Source organism: Somniosus microcephalus, chromosome 4, assembly GCF_052327205.1.
Source record: "Somniosus microcephalus isolate GS21.2 chromosome 4, FLI_Smic_1.0, whole genome shotgun sequence".
Classification (NCBI taxonomy): Eukaryota; Metazoa; Chordata; class Chondrichthyes; order Squaliformes; family Somniosidae; genus Somniosus; species Somniosus microcephalus.
In genome coordinates, this window is record NC_140990.1 from 199,947,158 (window position 1) to 199,967,754 (window position 20,597).

The window sequence follows — 20,597 nt, forward strand, 5'->3', positions numbered from 1 at the left end:
TCCCTCATCCAAATCATTGATATATATTGTGAATAGCTGGGGCCCAAGCACTGATCCCTGCGGTACCCCACTGGTCACCGCCTGCCACCCCAAAAAGGACCCATTTATTCCTGCTCTCTGTTTCCTGTCTGTTAACCAATTTTCAATCCATGCCAGTATATTACCCCCAACCCCATGTGCTTTAATTTTTCATGTGGGACTTTATCAAAGGCCTTCTGAAAATCCAGATATACCACATCCACTGGTTCTCCCTTATCTATTCTACCAGTTACATCCTCAAAAAACTCAAATAGATTTGTCAAACACGATTTCCCTTTCATAAATTCAGGTTGATTTTGTCTAATCCCGTTGATATTTTCTAAGTGTCCTGTTATCACATCCTTTATAATAGAATCTAGCATTTTCCCTACTACCGATGTTAGGCTAACCGCTCTGTAGTTCCCCATTTTCTGTCTCCCTCCTTTTTTAAATAGTGGGGTTATATTTGCCACCCTCCAATCTGCAGGAACTGTTCCATAATCTATAGAATTTTGGAAGTTGACAACTAATGCATCCACTATTTTCATAGCTATCTCTTTTAGTACTCTGTGATGCAGATGATCAGGCCCTGTGGATTTAACGGCTTTCAGTCCCTTTAATTTCTCCAGCACCATTTTTTTACTAATACTAATTTCCTTTAATTCCTCCTTCTCACTAGATCCTTGGTTCCCTAGCATTTCTGGGAAGTTATTTGTGTCCTCTTCTGTGAAAACAGAACCAAAGTATTTGTTTAATTGCTCTGCCATTTTCTTGTTCCCCATTATAAATGTTCCCGTTTCTGACTGTAATTGGCCTATATTGGCCTTGGAGAGGGTGTAGCACAGATTCACCATTATGATACCGGAGCTAAAAGGTTTAAACTAGGCTTGTATTCCCTTTAGTATAGAAGGGATTTCTTTATTTGTTAATTAACTAAAGTTGAAATTTGAAAACAAATATAGAATGTCCATTTATTTTTACAGTTGTGTGAGACAGATATACATAGATACAAAGATACACATCCAGGAACCAATTACAAAACACTAAGGTTTACTTAAGTAATATATTAAAAGTCTTCCAATAGCTGTGTGCATACTTCCTACAAGTATCACAGTTATTCTTGTAACAATTTCCTTGAAACAGTTTATAAGAACATAAGAACATAAGAAATAGGAGCAGGAGTAGGCCAATCGGCCCCTCGAGCCTGCTCCGCCATTCAATAAGATCATGGCTGATCTGATCCTAACCGCCAATCCACTATCACAGAACCATCTCCTGAATCTAACAGAATTAGACACACGAAATAGGAGCAGGATCAGGCTACACGGCCCCTGGGCCCGCTCCGCTACCCACAGGGCCATGACCGATCCGAACCTAGACTCATGTCCAAATTCCTGCCCACTCCCCGTAACCCTTAATTCCCTTTACTTCTAGGAAACTGTCTATTTCTGTTTTAAATTTATGTAATGATGTAGCTTCTACAGCTTTTTGGGGCAGCATATTCCATGGACCTACCACCCTCTGAGTGAAGTAGTTCCTCCTCATCTCAGTTTTGAAAGAGCAGCCCCTTATTCTAAGACTATGCCCCCTAGTTCTAGTTTCACCCATCATCGGGAACATCTTCCCCGCATCAACCCGATCCAACCCCTTCACAATCTTATATGTTTCAATAAGATCGCCTCTCATTCTTCTGAACTCCAATGAGTAGAGTCCCAATCTACTCAACCTCTCCTCATATGTCCATCCCCTCATCCCCGGGATTAACCGAGTGAACCTTCTTTGTACTGACTCGAGAGCAAGTATGTCTTTTCTTAAGTATGGACACCAAAACTGTACGCAGTATTCCAGGTGCGGTCTACCAATACCTTGTACAACTGAAGCAATACCTCCCTATTTTTATATTCTATCCCCCTAGCAATGAAAGCCAACATTCCATTGGCCTTCTTAATCACTTGCTGCACCTGCATACTAACCTTTTGAGTTTCGTGCACCAGGACCCCCAGATCCCTTTGTACTTCAGTACTTTCCAGTTTCTTGCCATTAAGATAATAACTTTCTCTACGATTTTTCCTGCCAAAGTGCATAACCTCACACTTTCCAGTATTGTATTCCATCTGCCAAATCTCTGCCCACTTACTTAGCCTGTCTATGTCCCCTTGCAGGTTTTTTATGTCCTCCTCACTCACTACTTTCCCTCCCATCTTAGTATCATCCACAAACTTTGATATGTTACACTCGGTCCCCTCCTCCAAATCGTTAATATAGATTGTAAAGAGTTGGGGACCCAGCACTGACCCCTGCGGAACACCACTAGTTACTGATTGCCAGTCTGAGAATGAACCATTTATCCCAACTCTCTGCCTTCTGTTAGATAGCCAATCCTCTATCCATGCCAGAATATTACCCCCAATCCCGTGATTTTTTATCTTAAGCAATAATCTTTTGTGTGGCACCTTGTCAAATGCCTTTTGGAAGTCTAAATACACTACGTCCACTGGTTCCCCTTTATCCACCCTATATGTTACTTCCTCAAAGAACTCCAGCAAATTTGTCAAACATGACTTCCCCTTCATAAAACCATGTTGACTTTGTCCTATTAAATTATGATTATCCAAATGTCCTGTTACTGTCTCCTTAATAATGGACTCCAAAATTTTATCTACCACAGATGTTAGGCTAACTGGTCTATAGTTTCCAGCCTTCTGTCTACTGCCCTTTTTAAATAAGGGTGTTACATTAGCAGTTTTCCAGTCTGCCGGGACCTTTGCTGAGTCCAGGGAGTTTTGGAAAATTATTACCAATGCATCCACAATCCCTACCGCCACTTCCCTCAAGACCCTAGGATGTAAGCCATCAGGTCCAGGTGATTTATCCGCCTTGAGTCCCATTATTTTACCGAGTACCACTTCCTTAGTGATTTTGATCGTGTTTAGCTCCTCCCCCCCTTTAGCCCCCTGTTTGTCCAGTGTTGGGATATTCTTCGTGTAAAGACTGATATAAAATATTCATTCAGTGTTTTTGCCATCTCCATATTTCCCACCATTAATTTCCCAGTCTCATCCTCTAAGGGGCCAACATTTACTTTAGCCACCCTTTTTCTTTTTATATAACTGTCACATTTTGTTGATAGGACCCCTTATATTGTTATAAAATAGTGTATCTTCTGACTTACTATGGGCAACATCATGGAAGATTTACTCGTATTAAATAACTTTTATCAACAGTAAAATCTTATAAACCTTTATGTGTATCAACACAAAGTTAAGCAGAACAAAGTAAAATGTCAAATACCTTGTTTAGTGGGAGCAGTTGGCGCTTCAGGGATTACCCGTGGAGCAGGCAGAGTTGCTAACAGTGATGTCACCTCTTCTTGTATATTTGGCAAAGAATGGAAGTCATTTGTACTGAAGATCAAACTGGAATCAATTGCAATCTGTATTAACTGTGCAGAGTCTGCATTCTTGACTCCTACCGCAAAATTCATTATAGCGGCTCGCTTCAATGCATCTGCAGCTAGTTTAACGTCATCGCTGGACCTTCCACCAGTAAGAAGAACCAAAAACTGAGGAATACCTTTGCTTTTCCTACTTCCTGCAGATCTGATAAAGTGGTATCTAAAGGCATAGTCCAGTGCTGCACCTGTATTAAGACTTGTCCCACCTTTCAGTCTCAGTCCTTTTACATGTAACAGAATTTCAGCTTTTGATAAATAGGTATTCAGATAGAACTCAGTTTCTGCATAATTGCTGTACTGTACCAAACCTATTTGAACTCCGTCACTTCCAATGTTGAGGTTCTGTATTATACTTGTGAGAAAATCACGGACAAGAGGAAAATTTGTATCTCCAACATTGTCTGATCCATCGATAAGGAACACAATGTCTCTCTTGTTCACTTCTTCAGGCAAAACTGGAACAATATGCATTATAATTCACAGTACATCTTATTATATGGGTACAAGTTTGTATAAACTGCAACTTACAATTAAATAGCCCTCATTACATAACAAAATGTCCAAATATACTTTAAAGGAAGAGGGGGGAACAGGAATTAGGTGTGAAGTCTGCAAAAATTACCGATGGCACATTCAAAGTGGTCAATTTTGAGGAAAGATTTGAGGGAAAGAGAGGTACCAAAGCGAAGAGGTTTAGGGAGAAAGTTTCAGGGTGAGGTGGCTGAAAGCAATACACAAAGGAGGGAGATAAACATTGTGCAAAAGGGGGAGGTGGAAGATGCACATGGTGCAAGAGTGAGAGGGGGTTGCACAGTACATCCAAGGGAGGTGGGATGCATATGTTACAACACAGAGATTACACATGGTGCAACAGAGGGAAGAGGGTTCACAATAGACAGTCATATGATCAGAGTGTGTACACTAGGTCATAGGTCTAGGGAAAATTACAGAGGTATGGTTGAGTAAAGCCATGGAGAGATTTGAAGATAAGAATGAGGATCTTAAATTGGGTGTACTGGCTCTCAGTGAACCAGTGGAGAGGGGCAAGGACAAGGGTAATGTACGTGCAGGAGAGGGTGCAAGCTGAAAAGTTTTGGATGAGTCAGAGTTTGTGCAGTGTGGAACTGGGGAGGCTGGGAAGGAGAATATTGTACAAGCAAATCCTACAATAATGACGAAATTGAGCTTTTATGCTCGATGATATAAGGAACAAGCACACAATAAGTTGAAATGCACTCAGTGCCTGTCAATGCATTATCAAACCCAGTGTGTAAACAAGAATATTAAAATGTAACTAAAACCATTAAAGAAGGAGTTAAACCAACTAAATGAAGCAAAGAATGTCTTAAGTTTATCAAAATGTTTGATGCTTTTTAAAGCCCACCAGTGTAACTTCATTCTGAAAGATACAAATTGCTTCTATTAAATATGACAATTCTAATAGTTGTGCTGGGGAAAAAAACCTAGCATTGATGTTAGCGCCTTATAACACCCTCAGGACATCCCTAGGTGTTTCAGAACCAGTGAATTACTTTTTTGTAGTGCAGTCACTTGCAATGTAGGCAAACATGGCAGCCAAGTTGCACAGAACAAGGTCCAACAACAAGTAAATGAGATAAATGGCCAGTTAACCTTTTTTTTAGTGGCATTGGTTGAGCGAGGAATATTGGCAGGACAGTGGGAGAATTCCCTTGCCTTACTTGAAAAAGTGTTATGTGATCTTTGACGTCCACCTGAACAGGCAGCCTGGGCCTCGGTTTAACATCTCATTGAAAAGACCACCTGCACTGCAGCAATTCCTTAGTACTGCGCTCAAGTGTCAGCTTTGATCGTGTGCTCAAGTCCTGGAAATTTGTGTAATGTGTAATTGGTGTGATTAAGCCAAATAGGAGCTGAATTATTAGCTTACTGCTTCCCTCTTTGGGAATTTCTGAAGTCAAAGAGAACATTTCTAAATATTTCAGATATTTAAACCGCTAGACAGTCTCCTCTTTATCTTATCTCATGCATGAACTTCCTTCATTTGTAACTCCTGACATTCCTGAGATCACTTTGTCGATGAAATTTTCAGCTCAACTTTCAATAATGCTGAATACATTAAGGGCAAATTTTATGAAACCATGCTGCAAGTGCTGAGTCTCGCCCACCAAACACTATCCCCATGATCTTCCGTCCATTCATTTTAATTTTATATCCATTTGATTTTATACAATCAGCCATTTAAACAGTAATTCACACATTTGCTGAAGGTAATGTCAAATATTAGTAAATATTTTTGATGCACAGTGAAATCTTCTATTTTATAAGTGTGCTAGCAAATATAATAACATTGAGTACAACAGAAAGTTTGAAGTACCTTGTTTAATGGGAACAGTTGGCTTTTCAATAGGTACTCGTGATGCAGCCAGAGTAGATAGCGGTGTCATCAATTGTTCCTGGACATGTGGCAGAGAGCGGAATTCCTGCACACTGAAGACCAAACTGGGGTCAATTGCAATTTCTTTTAGCTCTGCTGGATCTGCATTCCTGGCGCCTACAGCAAAGATCATTATAGCAGCTCGCTTCAGTGCATCTGCAGATGGTTTGATATCATCTCTGGACCTTCCAGCAGTGATGAGCACCAATACCTGAGGAACACCTTCCTCTTTTCTACTTCCTGAAGACCTGGTAAAGTGATTTCTAAGGACATAGTCCAGCGCTTCTCCAGTGTTAAGTGGCATCCCACCTCTCAGTCTGAGTCCTTCCACATGAGACATAATTTCATCTTCTGAAGAATAGGTGTTCAGATAGAACTCAGTTTCTGGATAATTGCTGTACTGTACCAGACCTAATTGAACTCTGTCACTTCCAATATCGAGGTTCTCTATTATAATTGTGAGAAAGTCACGGACAAAAGAAAAATCTGTGTTCCCAACATTGTCTGATCCATCGATAAGGAAGACAATGTCTCTCTTGCTTGCTCCATCTGGTACAACTGAAATAAATATAGAGTGTCATTCCTTGCAGAGCATATAAAATCAACAGAAATTATATAAAATCTAGGGAAAGTCTCTGCTCACATACGCACCATAGTTTCTGCTTTGGGCGCAATAGGCAATCCGGGCGCAAATTGCGCTCAAAATTGTGCTAGATTTCCAAAGTGAATTTATGGTTCAAGTTTCCACTCAAACTCATTTGCATAATCACAATCGTAAAATCCTCCATGAACCAGTGCAATCGGGCAGTGTAAAAGAACGTAATCATTTTTTTTTCTTAACCACTAAAAAATATACCTTGATATATTTAAGAGTGGTAACCTGACGCAGTTTTATTCTTACAGCTGAAAATGGGTTTATCAGAAAAAATAAGCCTTTTTAATAAAAATGTCCAGTCCTTTACCTGTAAGTAACTGGATTTAAAATCACTGAAAATGACTTAAAAAAAACTATATTGAACCATTTCTTGCTTTCATTGGTGTATACTAGTCAGTTTCTTAGTAAATTAATTTTTTTTAAATGAAATTCTTTTTAAATGTGCACCTAAGAAAATGAGTGCTGTTTGAAGAGCCTTCCCGAACCAGCCCAATTGGCAGAATCTCAAAATCTTGACCTGGGGGTGTGGCCAGTTTAGTGGTTGGGGCCTGATCCGGGCAAATTGTAGCCTGTACTAGTGTAAAAGATCACGGAAAGCACGAACACAAGAGACTTTGGAGGAGAAATTCGGTATCGCCCCGTTTGGGGTGCAATTATCGTCTGGGCACAAAGTTTAGTGCCTGGCGCTAATTATAGCCTCCGACTGCAAACTTGACTTCTATTGCCTCTGGAGGTGATTGGAGTGCTAAATCAGGTGCTACATACCTCTCTTAAGGCGCTAACGCCGAGGAGCGAGGCACTACCTCCGAGCGCTGGCGAAGCTCATGTGATGTCAGTCAGCAATGGAACACAGACACATGGCCCCGGCCAGTTCTTAAAGGGGAGGGTCAATCTTGCTTTCCATCCACACCCTGCTCATTGCAACCTTGAATCTCGGCCTGGAGAGACCTGTACATCAAATCCGCTGGAAGGAACAATAGAGAGGCCCAGGGAAAGAGCTCAGAGTGCAGCCCCCATAGGCTCTTCTAAATCAATGCAAGGAAGATCAAATCAAAATGAACCTGCAAAGTGCTGCTCAGTACCCAAAACTCCTTCACACAGCATTGAATCTCTCCAGAAGTCTCTCTCTCTCTCAGAATGCATGGTGCAAAAATGTCGGCAACAAAACAAGGCAGGAAGCGGCCGCCTTTAAATAGCGCTCTCCCAGTCCCTTCCCAACTGAAAAACGTTCCCCTCTACCTGTCGTTGCTAGCGGCAGGCGGAAAGTGTAAGATTTGCTAAATTTCTACATTTCCCCAAAGGTTGTTATTAATAAACGGGACCCTACGTGGACATTTTAAATCAAAAAGGGTACCCAAGATGGCGTCCGTGCCTCATGGCAGAAAGCCTGTGAGATTTTAAAACTGGGACTCTGCAACACAGACAGCTTGTGGAGAAATCGAAACCAAAGCTACAGTTTCTGTGACGAGAAACTTTGTATTTTGAAACCAGACAGGATTTTGAATTATGTATTAGACCGAATTGGAGACAAATCTAAATTCAGTTAGGCCTACAGTTAAGGCCATCAAGCAGTTTACTCATATAATCGGAAACAGATTAAGAGCGCCATCGAGGCTGGACAGGCCCATCAAGGAACATTCATGACAAAACAAGTCAATTATCGGGCCGGTAGATGCGATTACCGGCCATCTAAAAACAGTTAGTATGGATCGCTACCATTATTTAAAATAGCCCGCCAAGATTAAGACAAAGAACTAACCTGATTTGGCGCGCAGATAAGGGTTTTCGAAAAGAGTATAATTGAAGGCCCCGGGTAGCAATCTCTCTCTCTCTGCTCGGCTCTTCTGCCCCTCGCCCTCGTGGCTGTCGCTCTTTCCTCGTCCCGCGCTTACCCCCTGGCCTTTGCCCGTGCCTTTTGCCACTCCATCTGGAAATCACCCAGGCACTGCATCGGGCTGACACGTACAATTCAGGCCAGGCGAGGCGGGACGCGACGAGGGGAGGAGGGAAGACCAACTGAGGGAAGACCAACTGAGGAAGACCAACTGAGGAGACGAACTGAGGAGGTGAACTGAGGGTAGACTTCGAATCATCGGGCCTTCAGCCTCAGCCAACCTGCGACTATCTTCATACAAACTCAAACTGTCGGCCGAAGAAGAGGAATCATCCCTGCAAGGTAAAGTACCCAAACAGAGACTTTGGCCTAGAAATTCACTGGCCTTAGCGCCGCTTTTGAGGCGCTAGAGGGCCTAGCGCCGAAGTTATGGCCAGTTTAGAAATTGACAGGGGCCCTAAATCGGCGTTAGGCCGGTAGCGCTGCGCCGGCACCGATGACATCATCGGTGTGCGCAGTGTCCCGGTTGCCATGGTAACCCGCCCGAACTCGGAAATTGAGTTGCAGCCGCCTCGCCCGTGGCAGCCGCAAGCAACGTTCTGGCAGAGGTGCCTTACAGAACTTTGCGCCGGCGCATTAAAGGCCCCGCGGCGGCCGGCCGCTTTCCCGCCGGCCGCCTGGCCGCAGCTCCCTCCCCGGACTTCCCCCCCACCCCCCCCGGAACAGAAGCAAGCCCGGCACTTGTCCGAGGTGCCGGGCTCATTTTTAAAAAGATTATCGCGGGCCGCGGCCGGGTGCAGGCAGCTCCTCCTTAACGGAAGGAGGAGGCCTGCACTTCCCGAGCCTGCCGCACCGCAGCGGGCGCCGCAGCGCCGGAATAGCGCCGCAATGCGGCGCATGGCGCCAGTTTTGAGGCGCTGAGACCCCTCAGTAGCGCCGGCAGCCGTTTGGGCGCGGCGCTACTGAATTTTTGGCGCGCGCAGGGGGACTTAGCGCCGGCACTAACTTCCGGCGCTAAAGCCCTCGCTGCGCCAAAACCAAATTTCTAGGCCTTTAACTTTGGGGTACTCGAACCTGGACAATGCCCTTGTAGCGCCCGGAGACCACGTGATGACCGCAGGCTCCAGAGAGCACCAAGAGCGAACCCCGAACCCCACCGCTGTTTTGAGTCCAACACACCCTTTTGATTGGTGAGCATAAATTCTGGCCCCTCATAGCTTAATCTAGTTAGGTATAGGGGGTGGGATAAGGATAAGGGGATTGTGCCGTGTGTTCCCCATTCCCTGTATAAGCATATAGTTATTTGTATTTGCCTGTAATTTTATATACTGGTAACTTCTCATAAGACTGTGTTAATTTTTCTGTTTAATAAAATCTTGAGTTTTGCTTACATCCAAACCACCTGTCTACTCGAGTCTTTTCTGTATCGCTACCTGTACCTAAGTCCGGTGTCGAGAATCTCTGGGGCGTGGGAACGATTCGAACCGCTCACAGGCAGTCAGAGGCATAACTGACTGGGCTCACGCGCCACCCCCTACAAAAGGCAGGGGGCGCGACTCAATATCTGGTCTGGGGTGCTACCGGGGCGTTGCACGCTCGACTGACATCACGATCTGCGGGCGCAGGAGATCGTGGTGGTAGTGTTTAGTGCCACCGCAAAATGTCTGGTCAATTACGCAAGTGGCGCAAGCATCGCTGCGCCCGGGCGCTAGTTGCTTTGCACCCCATTAGCGCTAACGGGAGGCGCAAAGCAACCGAATTTTTCCCCCTTTGGGCGTAACTCCCTTATGTTTAAATTTCCCGATCTTTGGCGCTGGTTCGGTCAATTCCACCTGGATTGCACTGATATAACTAGCGAAAACAGAAAGAAGCTCGACCCCCTGGAATTTATTCTATGCCTGCATAGGATTTTTTTTCCAGTCTTTCAATAACGAACAAGCAAATAACAGGGATATAATACAATTCTATATTTGCAGTAGAAAATTTAGAGGAGAATTCTCCTCCAATGAAGCATGAGGGAAATTCCAGACAGTGAGGCTTCCCGCCCCGACCGGAACTTCCCTCTCCACCCCGGCTAGCTGGGTCCACTGCCGGTCACACCTTCCCTGGCTGCCGTAAGCAAATTACAGTGGGTGGGAGGCAGGGCTGGGTCCCCATGAACTTCATTGCTATCTGCTCCATCTACCACCACTTCCTGGAGTGTCAAGTGGAAGGTGATTATAGGTCCCAGGAAGTAGTGGTAAAAGCCCTAAGTTCCCCCCTTAGAGAGAGAGGGCTTGTAGCTCAGGCTTCAGGCTCGATCAGGATCTTCAATGGGAGCCTTGCTTCTATCTTTTGGGCACCAGCTCCTTTAACGTACCTCACCGCCTCTTCTTCTCCAACAATATCTCTGCACAGGCAGGCTTCCTCTTACTCCCACTGGGAGACCGCCGTGCATACGGAATGAACCCTAGCCAAGAAACATGGGTCAGGTTGGGGCAGATCTACAGGGTGGGCAGAAGTCCACCCTGAATGGGAGAATTCCCTCCCTTACTATCTAAAGTCTCGATTGGGGAAAAAACAATAAAAAGAGTTGCAATCTAGTGCTGAGTTCTATATACATAGTCCTTCTCTTATAAATCTTCAGGAACTAGCTAATTAATCTTATCTTTTCATGTGAACATTTTACTCAGTTTGAATATTTTCCATTAATTCAACTCAACAAACAGATCCAGCCATCCTTTCACCAGATGCCATGGTTTCTTTGGATTTCATAACTGACGCTTGGATTCAAAAATAATTGATTGTCATACATTTAACCGAGCAATTAACAGTCTGGCGCAAAACCAGGACAATCGTTTTATCGGCGCTACGAGTGCCATTTTGGTTCCAAAATGGGTCTGCAGCACACACACTTCTGCTGCAAGTCACATCGGATGCCATATTGGTGAGGGCCTTAGTGTACGTGCGGTGAGTGTAATGCTGTTTTGAGGCCAGCGCTGCCATTTTGGAGCTGAACTCTTCAGCTAACACCCTCTCTTAAGCTCGCAGAGCTGACACATGTTCAGCAGCAGGAAGGACCACTCCACCAGCGTTTTTTAAAGGGATCATCAACGAATTACAGGTTAGTTGCTGATTGATTTCTACTGGCTGTTGTTGTGATTGTACAAGTGCCTGGTGCTTTCTATTATTTAAAGTTGGTGAAGGCTACAAGGAGTGGTGTGGCAGATGCTAAAGGACTGCAGGTGCTGCACGAGCCACTTGTTCCCAGATATGGGTGCGGTAGTAGGCATTCCTGGAATACAGCATGACTGGGTGAATGAACTGAGGTGACACACAGCAGAGCAAGCTGCTAGAAGAGGGAGGAGGAAGAGGGGGAGAAGGACTCCCAGCAGGAGGCCATATCCGTCCAGCAATTCTCCGACCTGAACCTCAGTAAGGAACAGTGTGTCAGACGTCTGCACTTCACCAAGGACATCCCCACTGAAATCTGCCACCTGCTGCAGCCACAACTGCAACCTCAGAGCAGGGCAAGGACCACATTGCCAGTGGCTGTGAAGGTGCCCATGGTCACGAAGCTTTATGCATCAGGCTCCTTCTAGGCTGGAGCTGGAGATATTTGCAAAATCTCTCAGTTTAGTGTCCACTGTTGTGTAAGGGAGGTCACTGAGGTTCTCTATTCAAAAAGATCTGACATCATTACATTCTCTCTTGTCAGAGAGCAGCAGCTGAAGCGAGCACACAGCTTTGCGAGGATTGCAGGCTTCCCCATGGTGCAGGGTGCTGTCGACTGCATGCATGTCACTTTGCAGGCGCCACATGCCAGCTCTGAGATGTACCACAACTGAAAGGGATTCCACTCCATCAACTGGTGTGCGACCATACGCAGTGAATATGTTGTTTTGCTCTCTTCCTTTGGACAGGCACCCAAACTCTGAGAGACACAAGAGACTTCACTCTCTAGTAAATCAGAGAGATTGAGAGGCTCCAGGGCTGGGTATGATACCAGTCAGCTCAGGGGCAGCTGACCTGTAAGTGAGTTTATCCTATAACAGCAGCAGGGATGCGGCAGGTCATACTGAACCTAAAATAATATCTAGAGCGGACCTGTGAAATTTGTACCAATCATGCAAAGCCATAATTCAGCACTGAGAGCATCCACCACCACACCTCACTGGTTAGCCTATTATTCTTGAGGACAGCACACACTAGATCCCCAGATGATTCAAATAACAGTACAATATTATTTGAAGAAAGGAATACTGCACCTCTTTCAGAAATGCCCAGAACAAGTGCTACAAGACCCTCCTTTTTGATTCAATCCAAGACTTCTTGATGAAGTCATGAATATAATGGATGATAGTGGCCAATTCTGCCTCATTCCACTTTCAAGAGAGATAGGTCCTGTGAGTTCCCCATCTATTCTTAAACAGTAGCTTCAGTTCACACCCCAGATAATATTCAATATTTTACCATGCATGTCCATAGGCTGTACTCAGTCACCTTCATGGCGAATGGGCACATGAGTCACTCGGTTTAAAGTCGTGTGAAAATAAATGAAAGTAATGTAAGTTGGTTTACCCTGATCCTTCTGATGTTCCACACTCCCTCAACAAAACAAAGGATGTTAATATAGTAATCTGGGATGTTATGATTAAGGTTATCCACCAGGTGGTGCTGTAGCCAATGCTGCTTCTAAGGTCAGAGGTTTGCTTCCTGTTAAGGTCAGAGGTTTTGCTTCCTGCATAGGTCAGCACAAGGTGGAATGTCAGGATGCTGATGCAGGCTGTCTGTAAACGTGTTTCCCAGTTGTTAATAAAGTACTCGTGTTAATTCTAAGATATCGGCTCTTTGAGTCCTTGTTCCACTAAATGGATTTATCACATTTGGCGATGAGGCAACTAAAGGACCCTGCATAAAGAAGAAAAGTCTGCCGGGACGTTTAAACAACAAAATCACGAGCTAAAGTTAGCTACAAGCTGGAAGAGAGCATGGCTGCCACGGTAGGAACGGTTTCCGCTTTTGATATTCAAGCACAAACCTGGGAAGAATACTGTGAAGTGTTGGGTTATTTTTTCGAAGCAAATTAAATAAATGATGCCGGAAAAAGGAAAGCCATTCTGCTTAGTTCAGTGGGAAGCCAAACCTACAGTTTGATGAAAAATCTGCTCAGTCCTGAAAAGCCTGGAGACAAATCATTTATTTAATTAGTGGCTTTGCTAAAAGAACATTTCAACCCTAAGCCTAGTGAGATTGTTCAGCGGTTCAAGTTTAATTCAAGGAACAGGAAAGAGGAAGAGAGCGTAATGGACTATGTAGCGGTGTTGCGTAAATTAGCACAAGATTGCAATTATGGGAACAACCTGAAGGAAATGCTGCGAGATAGGCTAGTTTGCGGAATTATGGACGACCGAATGCAGCGTAGATTATTATCCAAGACTGGGCTTACTTATGAAAAAGCATTGGAACTTGCTCAAGCCATAGAGACAGCGAACCGAGATGTAAAAGAAATACAGGGTTCAGACAGGGCTAATGCTACGCAAGTTGCAGGTCAGATTGTTGTGCACAAGTTGAACATGCGTCAGAAACCACAACATGAGCATGTGAAGGCATGTTATAGATGCAAGGGCGATCACCTGGTGAGTGAATGCCGGTTTCTGGAGGTAAAGTGCTACAAGTGTGGGAAACAAGGACACATAAAATGAGCTTGCAGGGTGAAATCACCTGTGGAGGAATCCAAACCAAAAGGGGGAGGACAGCAAAACCAAGGGAGAGAAGTGAAAAAACATGGAGCACACCACATCAGCGGGGAAGCTGAGGAAGAAGAGGACATGTTCATAATGTATAGCATGTTAGAGAACATTCCAAAAGTGGCTCCTATCACATTGCAACTGACAGTAAATGACTCTAAGGTGAACTTTTAAGTGGATACAGGGTGCGGCCTGACCATAATGAACAAGGCAGAGTACTCAAAATTGTGGAACCGTGCAAAAGTTCCAGAGTTAAAGCCTTGCTCCCTGCATCTTAAAACATATACAGGTGAACGAGTAGCAACATTAGGTACAGCTAAGGTAACTGTGCAACACAGGGACACAGTGGAACAGCTACCTGTAGTTATAGTATTGGGTACCGGACCAAACCTGTTAAGTCAGGGCTGGATAAAAGAACTTAAATTAGACTGGGGAGCAGTACATCAAATAGATGCGGGCAAACAGTTGACTTTGCAAGAAGTGTTGAGTGAACATGAGAGTGTGTTCAAGGAGGAACTTGGCACATTTAATGGCCCCCCAGCTAAGATTTATGTAGACAAGGGGGCACCGCCAAGGTTTTTTAAACAACGACTTGTGCCTTATGCCATGAAGCCAAAGGTAGAGGCTGAGCTTGACCGTCTATTGAGAGAGAACATACTGGAGCCAGTGAAATGTTTGGAATGGGCAGCTCCCATAGTACCTGTTTTAAAACCGAACAATTCGGTAAGACTCTGTGGAGACTATAAATTGACTGTCAATCGCGTGTCCAAACTAGAGCAGTATCCTATTCCCAAAACAGAGGATCACTTTGCAAACCTGGCTGGAGGAAAGAAATTCACAAAGTTGGATATGAGTCATGCCTACTTGCAGATTACACTGGATGACGAATCAAAGAAGTATGTCACCATAAATACACACAAGGGCTTGTTTACATATAACCACTTACCGTTTGGTGTCTCATCTAAGTCCAGCTATCTTCCAGAGGACAATCGAAGGTGTACTGCAAGGGATTCCACATGTTTCCATCTATCTGGATGACATTCTGGTGACGGGAAGAACCGACCAGGAGTATCTGAGCACTCTGAGAGAGGTACTACAGAGATTGGAGAGAGCAGGGTTCCGGCTCAAGAGGAGTAAGTGCACTTTCCTGGGGAATGAGGCAGTGTTCCTGGGACACAGAGTGGATGCCACTGGGCTCCATCCACTCAAGGAGAAGATACAAGCACTGCAGGACGTCCCTGCTCCTACAAATGTGGCTGAGTTAAAAGCTTACCTGGGACTGCTGAACTATTATAACAGGTTTTTACCAAACTTGTCAACTGTGTTAGCACCTCTTCACAAACTACTGCGCAAGGAGACACAGTGGCAGTGGGGAGAGGAGCAGGGGGTTTCATTTGAACAGTCCAAGAAACTGATGCTGTCATCGGATGTGCTGGTTCACTACAATGCAGAGAAAGACACCATTCTCTCTTGTGATGCTTCACCTTACGGGGTGGGGGCAGTTCTTTCACACTGCATGGAAGATGGAACTGAAAGACCAATAGGGTTTATGTCCCGAACTCTAACACCAGCAGAAAAAAACTATTCCCAGTTAGACAAAGAGGGGTTAGCAGTAATGTTTGGGTTACAGAGGTTCCACAAGTACATATATGGCAGGAAGTTCACCATATGCACCGATCATAAACTTCTTCTCTCTCTTTTCAATGAAATGAAAGCAGTTCCACAGATGGTGTCACCCCGGATCCAGAGGTGGGCAGTGACGTTGAGGGCATATGAGTATGTCATCGTCTACAAGGCGGGCAAGTACCATGGGAACGCAGATGCCTTGAACCGTCTTCCACTGCCAGGCACACCTATCCGTGCAGCTCCAGAGGACAGAGTTTTGATGTTGGAGGACATTGACACGGCACTTGTGAGTGCAGAGCAAGTAAGACCATGGACAAGTAAAGATCCAGTACTGTCTAGAATTCGAGAATATGTGGTGAGGGGATGGCCACAGCATCCGGAAGGGGCTGACTTCACAACCTACAGTGTCAGGAAAACAGAGCTGAGTGTGCAGGATGGTTGCGTGTTGTGGGGAGCACGAGTGATTATTCCACAGGCAGCACGACAGTCTATCCTAGAGCAACTACATCAGTGTCATCCTGGGGTCTCGCGCATGAAAGCCTTGGCTAGGAGTTACTTATGGTGGCCAAAGCTAGATGAGGAGATAGAAAATCTAGTCAAGACATGCAGCACTTGTCAGGAACACTGGAAGGCACCAGCAGTGGCTCCTCTCCACCCCTGGGAGTGACCGGATAAACCATGGAGAAGATTGCACTTAGATTATGCGGGTCCATTCATGGGGAAGATGTTCCTCATAATCATTGATACTGAACTGTTAGATTCATCAAGTATGGAACATGATGAATGGAGACTCCTTATGTGACCCTCAGGAATGGTTGTTTGTTAAGAAATTCATACTGAAATCTTAAGGGGGAAGGGATATAGTAATCTGGGATGTTATGATTAAGGTTATCCACCAGGTGGTGCTGTAGCCAATGCTGCTACTAAGGTCAGAGGTTTGCTTCCTGTTAAGGTCAGAGGTTTTGCTTCCTGCATAGGTCAGCACAAGGTGGAATGCCAGGATGCTGATGCAGGCAGTCTGTAAACGTGTTTCCCAGTTGTTAATAAAGTACTCGTGTTAATTCTAAGATATCACCTCTTTGAGTCCTTGTTCCACTAAATGGATTTATCACAGTTAACAGTAATTAAAACTGATTTATCTAAAAGACTGCTGATGTTTTGTAACCTCATTTCAAAGTAGAAGCTTACTTCAAAATAGCAGTGACCATTGGAGTTGTATGTTACGAGTTTGTAGAGTGTTTAATTGATCCTACTCACCCAATAGGAGCTAAATTAATAGTTTAGCACTTATTGCTTCTCTGTTTGGGGAACTTTGTAAAGAGGTGTCTAAATCTTTCAAACATTTAGTTGCTGGATTTAACGCCTGTTTTATCTCTTTAATGAAGATCCTAAATTAATAACTCCTGAAATGTGTAATACTTTTTCTCAAATTACTCCATCAAAGAAACCCTCAACATTCCCAGTTGAATGATACTGTTTACCTTGCTGGACCTTTGGACAGTGATACAAACAATAATTACCTCTGAGGCCACGGGGTAGCTGGCAAACAGGATTAAAAGTTTTTGACACAGTGCAAAATCTCCTAATAACCCTTCATACTTGTATTAACACTATTGCCAATGCAGCAAATGAACTGAAGTACCTGGTTTAATGGGAAGAGTTGGTTCGTCAGGAGGCTCTCGTGAAGCAGGCAGCGTTGACAATGATACCATCACTTGTTCCTGTACATGTGGCAGAGAGCGGTATTCCTGCACACTGAGGCCCAAACTGGGGTCACTTGCGATTTCCTTCAGCTGCGCTGGGTCTGTATTCCTGGCTCCTACGGCAAAGATCGTTACAGCAGCCCGCTTCAGTGCATCTGCAGATGGTTTGATATCATCTCTGGACCTTCCAGCGGTGATGAGCACCAATACCTGAGGAACACCTTCCTCTTTTCTACTTCCTGAAGACCTGGTAAAATGATTTCTAAGGACATAGTCCAGCGCTGCTCCAGTGTTAAGTGGCATCCCACCTCTCAGTCTGAGTCCTTCCACATGAGACAGAATTTCATCTTCTGAAGAATAGGTGTTCAGATAGAACTCCGTTTCTGGATAATTGCTGTACTGTACCAGACCTAATTGAACTTTGTCACTTCCAATATCGAGGTTCTCTATTATACTTGTGAGAAAATCACGGACAAAAGAAAAATCTGTGTTCCCAACATTGTCTGATCCATCGATAAGGAAGACAACGTCTCTCTTCCTTATTTGTTCTGCTAGAAGTGAAAAAAACAGTGTCACAGATGTGGAGAGCTATATTTTGTTGAAATATTTAACTGGTTACAATAGTTGTTTTTATCCGTTAAAGAGGAATTGTCATCAGTAAGTTTAATAATTAGCTGAAGTTCTGAGCGATGTTCTTTCCATTTCCTTTTTTTTTAATATACACATGATGGGGAGAAAAGTTTTGAGATCTTTTCCACCCTTGCTATGGATTATTTTAGGTCCAGTGTCTTAGATCACTCTTGTGGGTGAGTCCCACCACCCCATAACTTCCAAAAGGTCTATCCTTGCCTTGTGATCTGGGTAAGCTTTAAATAACATAGCCAGGATAACGAATGGCAAGCCTGGTCTGGTAATTATTTTTAAACTACTGGAATTTATTCTATTGCTCTGTAGGATTTTTTTCCAATCTTTGAAAGTGATAGACCATCACACCAGACCATATTTTAAGTTTGAAATTTTAGTCAAATTTATTAAACAATCAACAAACAAGCATATAACTAACATGGATATAATACAACTATCCATCTAATTGAGTGGAAAAAAGTAAGAATTGCATTGTAATGCTAAGTGATTCTTTTCTTGATGACTTTTATATATGCAGTTCTTTTCTTTCTTTTAATCTATGTAAACTATCTAACTTACAATGGCCCTGAAATTAGGATCGGGAGTTTGCCGCGCGTGCAAGCCCCCGATGTGCACTCACCCTGCGCGCCGACACCTGAAGCCCGGGCCTGCTCGCATTTCCTGTCACAGGCCCGGTTCAGATGTCGGCGTGATGTGCTTACCTGATCCAGCGGCATAGTTAGTGTGATGTGCCGGCTGGGATCAGGTGAGCACTGTACAACCAATCAGGGGAGGGGAAACTCATTCATGAGTTTGACAGTAAGAGCTGTCAAACTCATGAAAAGTATGGGCTGCCAAAACACTACTTTAACTTTAAATACAATTTTAAAAAACATCCCACTGATTATATTAACTATAAATAAGTTTTAAAAAATGTTTTAAACAATTAATCAATTTTTTGTAAAAAATAAATTTTAAAAAAATAGGGTCTAAAACTAAACTTACCTTACTGTAAATTCTTTAAAAATAACAAACCTGTGGAAAAAAAATTTCTACATTGTACTAAAAGCCCACTTACCTGTAAAACTAAATACTTACGTCTGGTTTTTCCACGCGTAAAAACCGGAGGCCTTTACACTCGGGCAACTCTGGAAAAAAAAAAGGAATTTCACTGCGCACGCGCTGCCTGTACAGTCGCGCGTGTACTGCCTCTTAACCCCTTGGGTCAGAGGACAGGAAATGCCGGTTTTCAGCGCATGCGCTGTGCATGCTGAAAACCGGCAATTCTTCCGGGCACACGCGTGAGTACCCCGTCCTTACTCGTGCATTGTGCCCGGAATTACTGGGCCATTATCTCTTCCTGTGACGATTTCAGTTAGTATGACTTTCTTTTAGTGCCTTTTGTGACCTCAGGACATCCCAACGTGCTTCACAGCCAATGAAATACTTTTATGAAGTGTAGTCATTGTTGTAATGTAGGAAAGGGTGCAGCCAATTTGCGCACAGCAAGGTCCCACAAACAGCAATGTGATATTGACCAGATTTTGGCCCAGGTATTACGGTAGAAATAACAGTGAGGCTAATCGCACTCACCATTGCTAAGGAATAAATCAGCAAGCAAATTTCGATGTCTGCACATGCGTACTTAAATGCAGAAATCAGGGAGCTGCTGTCCGAGTTGCCCTGCTCCTCCAGAAGCTTTACTGCACCAGTACCTCGCCGAGAGACTCGACATTTACATACATGAAGTGTGTGAAGTTGTGGTACTTACCCACTAGATACCCACTAAACATGCCAGAAAAAGATAGGTCTTGTCTATTCATGTGTAAGTGAATTTTTAACGACTGGATAAGTCTTAATTGCTGCCAAACAAGTGTGGATCCTTCAGATTTTAATTATTGTTGGAGATTCTAAAAAATTTAAAGAATGTTTTTTTACTTTTTCTTTTTGCCTCTTTATATCTCTTTTTTAATCCCGTCTTTCTGACCCTCTGTTTATTTCACTTTTTGTACATGATTTAGTATTGAATTAAATATTCCAACTTACACTTCCTGGTTTAGACTCTGTGGCCCCGATATTAACTTGCAGGCGCGCTGGGAGTGGGGTGGGTGGGTGGGGTTGTCCAGTATTGCGTGGGAAACCTGGAAATATGTTAAGTGTGTCTACCAGTGGCTTTTTAACCCAGCCACCTCAATATCAATTTACTTCCTGGTTTCCCTTCCAAAGCGCGATAAGGACCCACATGATGCAATCTCAACTTCTCAACTCCAGTATTTAAAGGGACAATCCAAAGATGCAATTTGGAGGTTTTTGGAGTTCTGGGGAAGAAAGGAGGAAGGAGAAAAATGGAAGGGAGTACCCCGGTTCAATGATATCTCCCTGGATGTGTTGCTGGGGGCTATGAGGAGTAGAAGGAGCAATAGGAGGAGGAAACGTGCAGCAGAAACTAAGAAGGCGTGGTTGGAGGTGGCAGAGGAGGTGAGCAACAAGAGTATAGCACCACGCTCCTGGATGTGGTGCAGGAAGTGGTTTAATGAC

General features: G+C 44.0%; 1 protein-coding gene across 2 annotated transcripts in view; it reads right to left on the reverse strand.

Moving 5' to 3' along the window:
• The window catches only part of LOC147120127 (collagen alpha-3(VI) chain-like), a 147,646-nt gene that overhangs the window by 109,231 nt on the left and 17,818 nt on the right, over window positions 1–20,597 (reverse strand). Inside the window, exons 4-6 of one of the 2 annotated variants that reach the window (XM_085985685.1) lie at window positions 17,375–17,986; window positions 5,829–6,446; window positions 3,310–3,927 (exon numbers count right to left, since the gene is read on the reverse strand). In XM_085985685.1, coding sequence (XP_085841811.1) covers window positions 3,310–3,927; window positions 5,829–6,446; window positions 17,375–17,986 — 1,848 coding nt within the window. The remainder of the gene's footprint in view (window positions 1–3,309; window positions 3,928–5,828; window positions 6,447–17,374; window positions 17,987–20,597) is intronic. The other variant, XM_085985686.1, reaches the window with a different exon arrangement.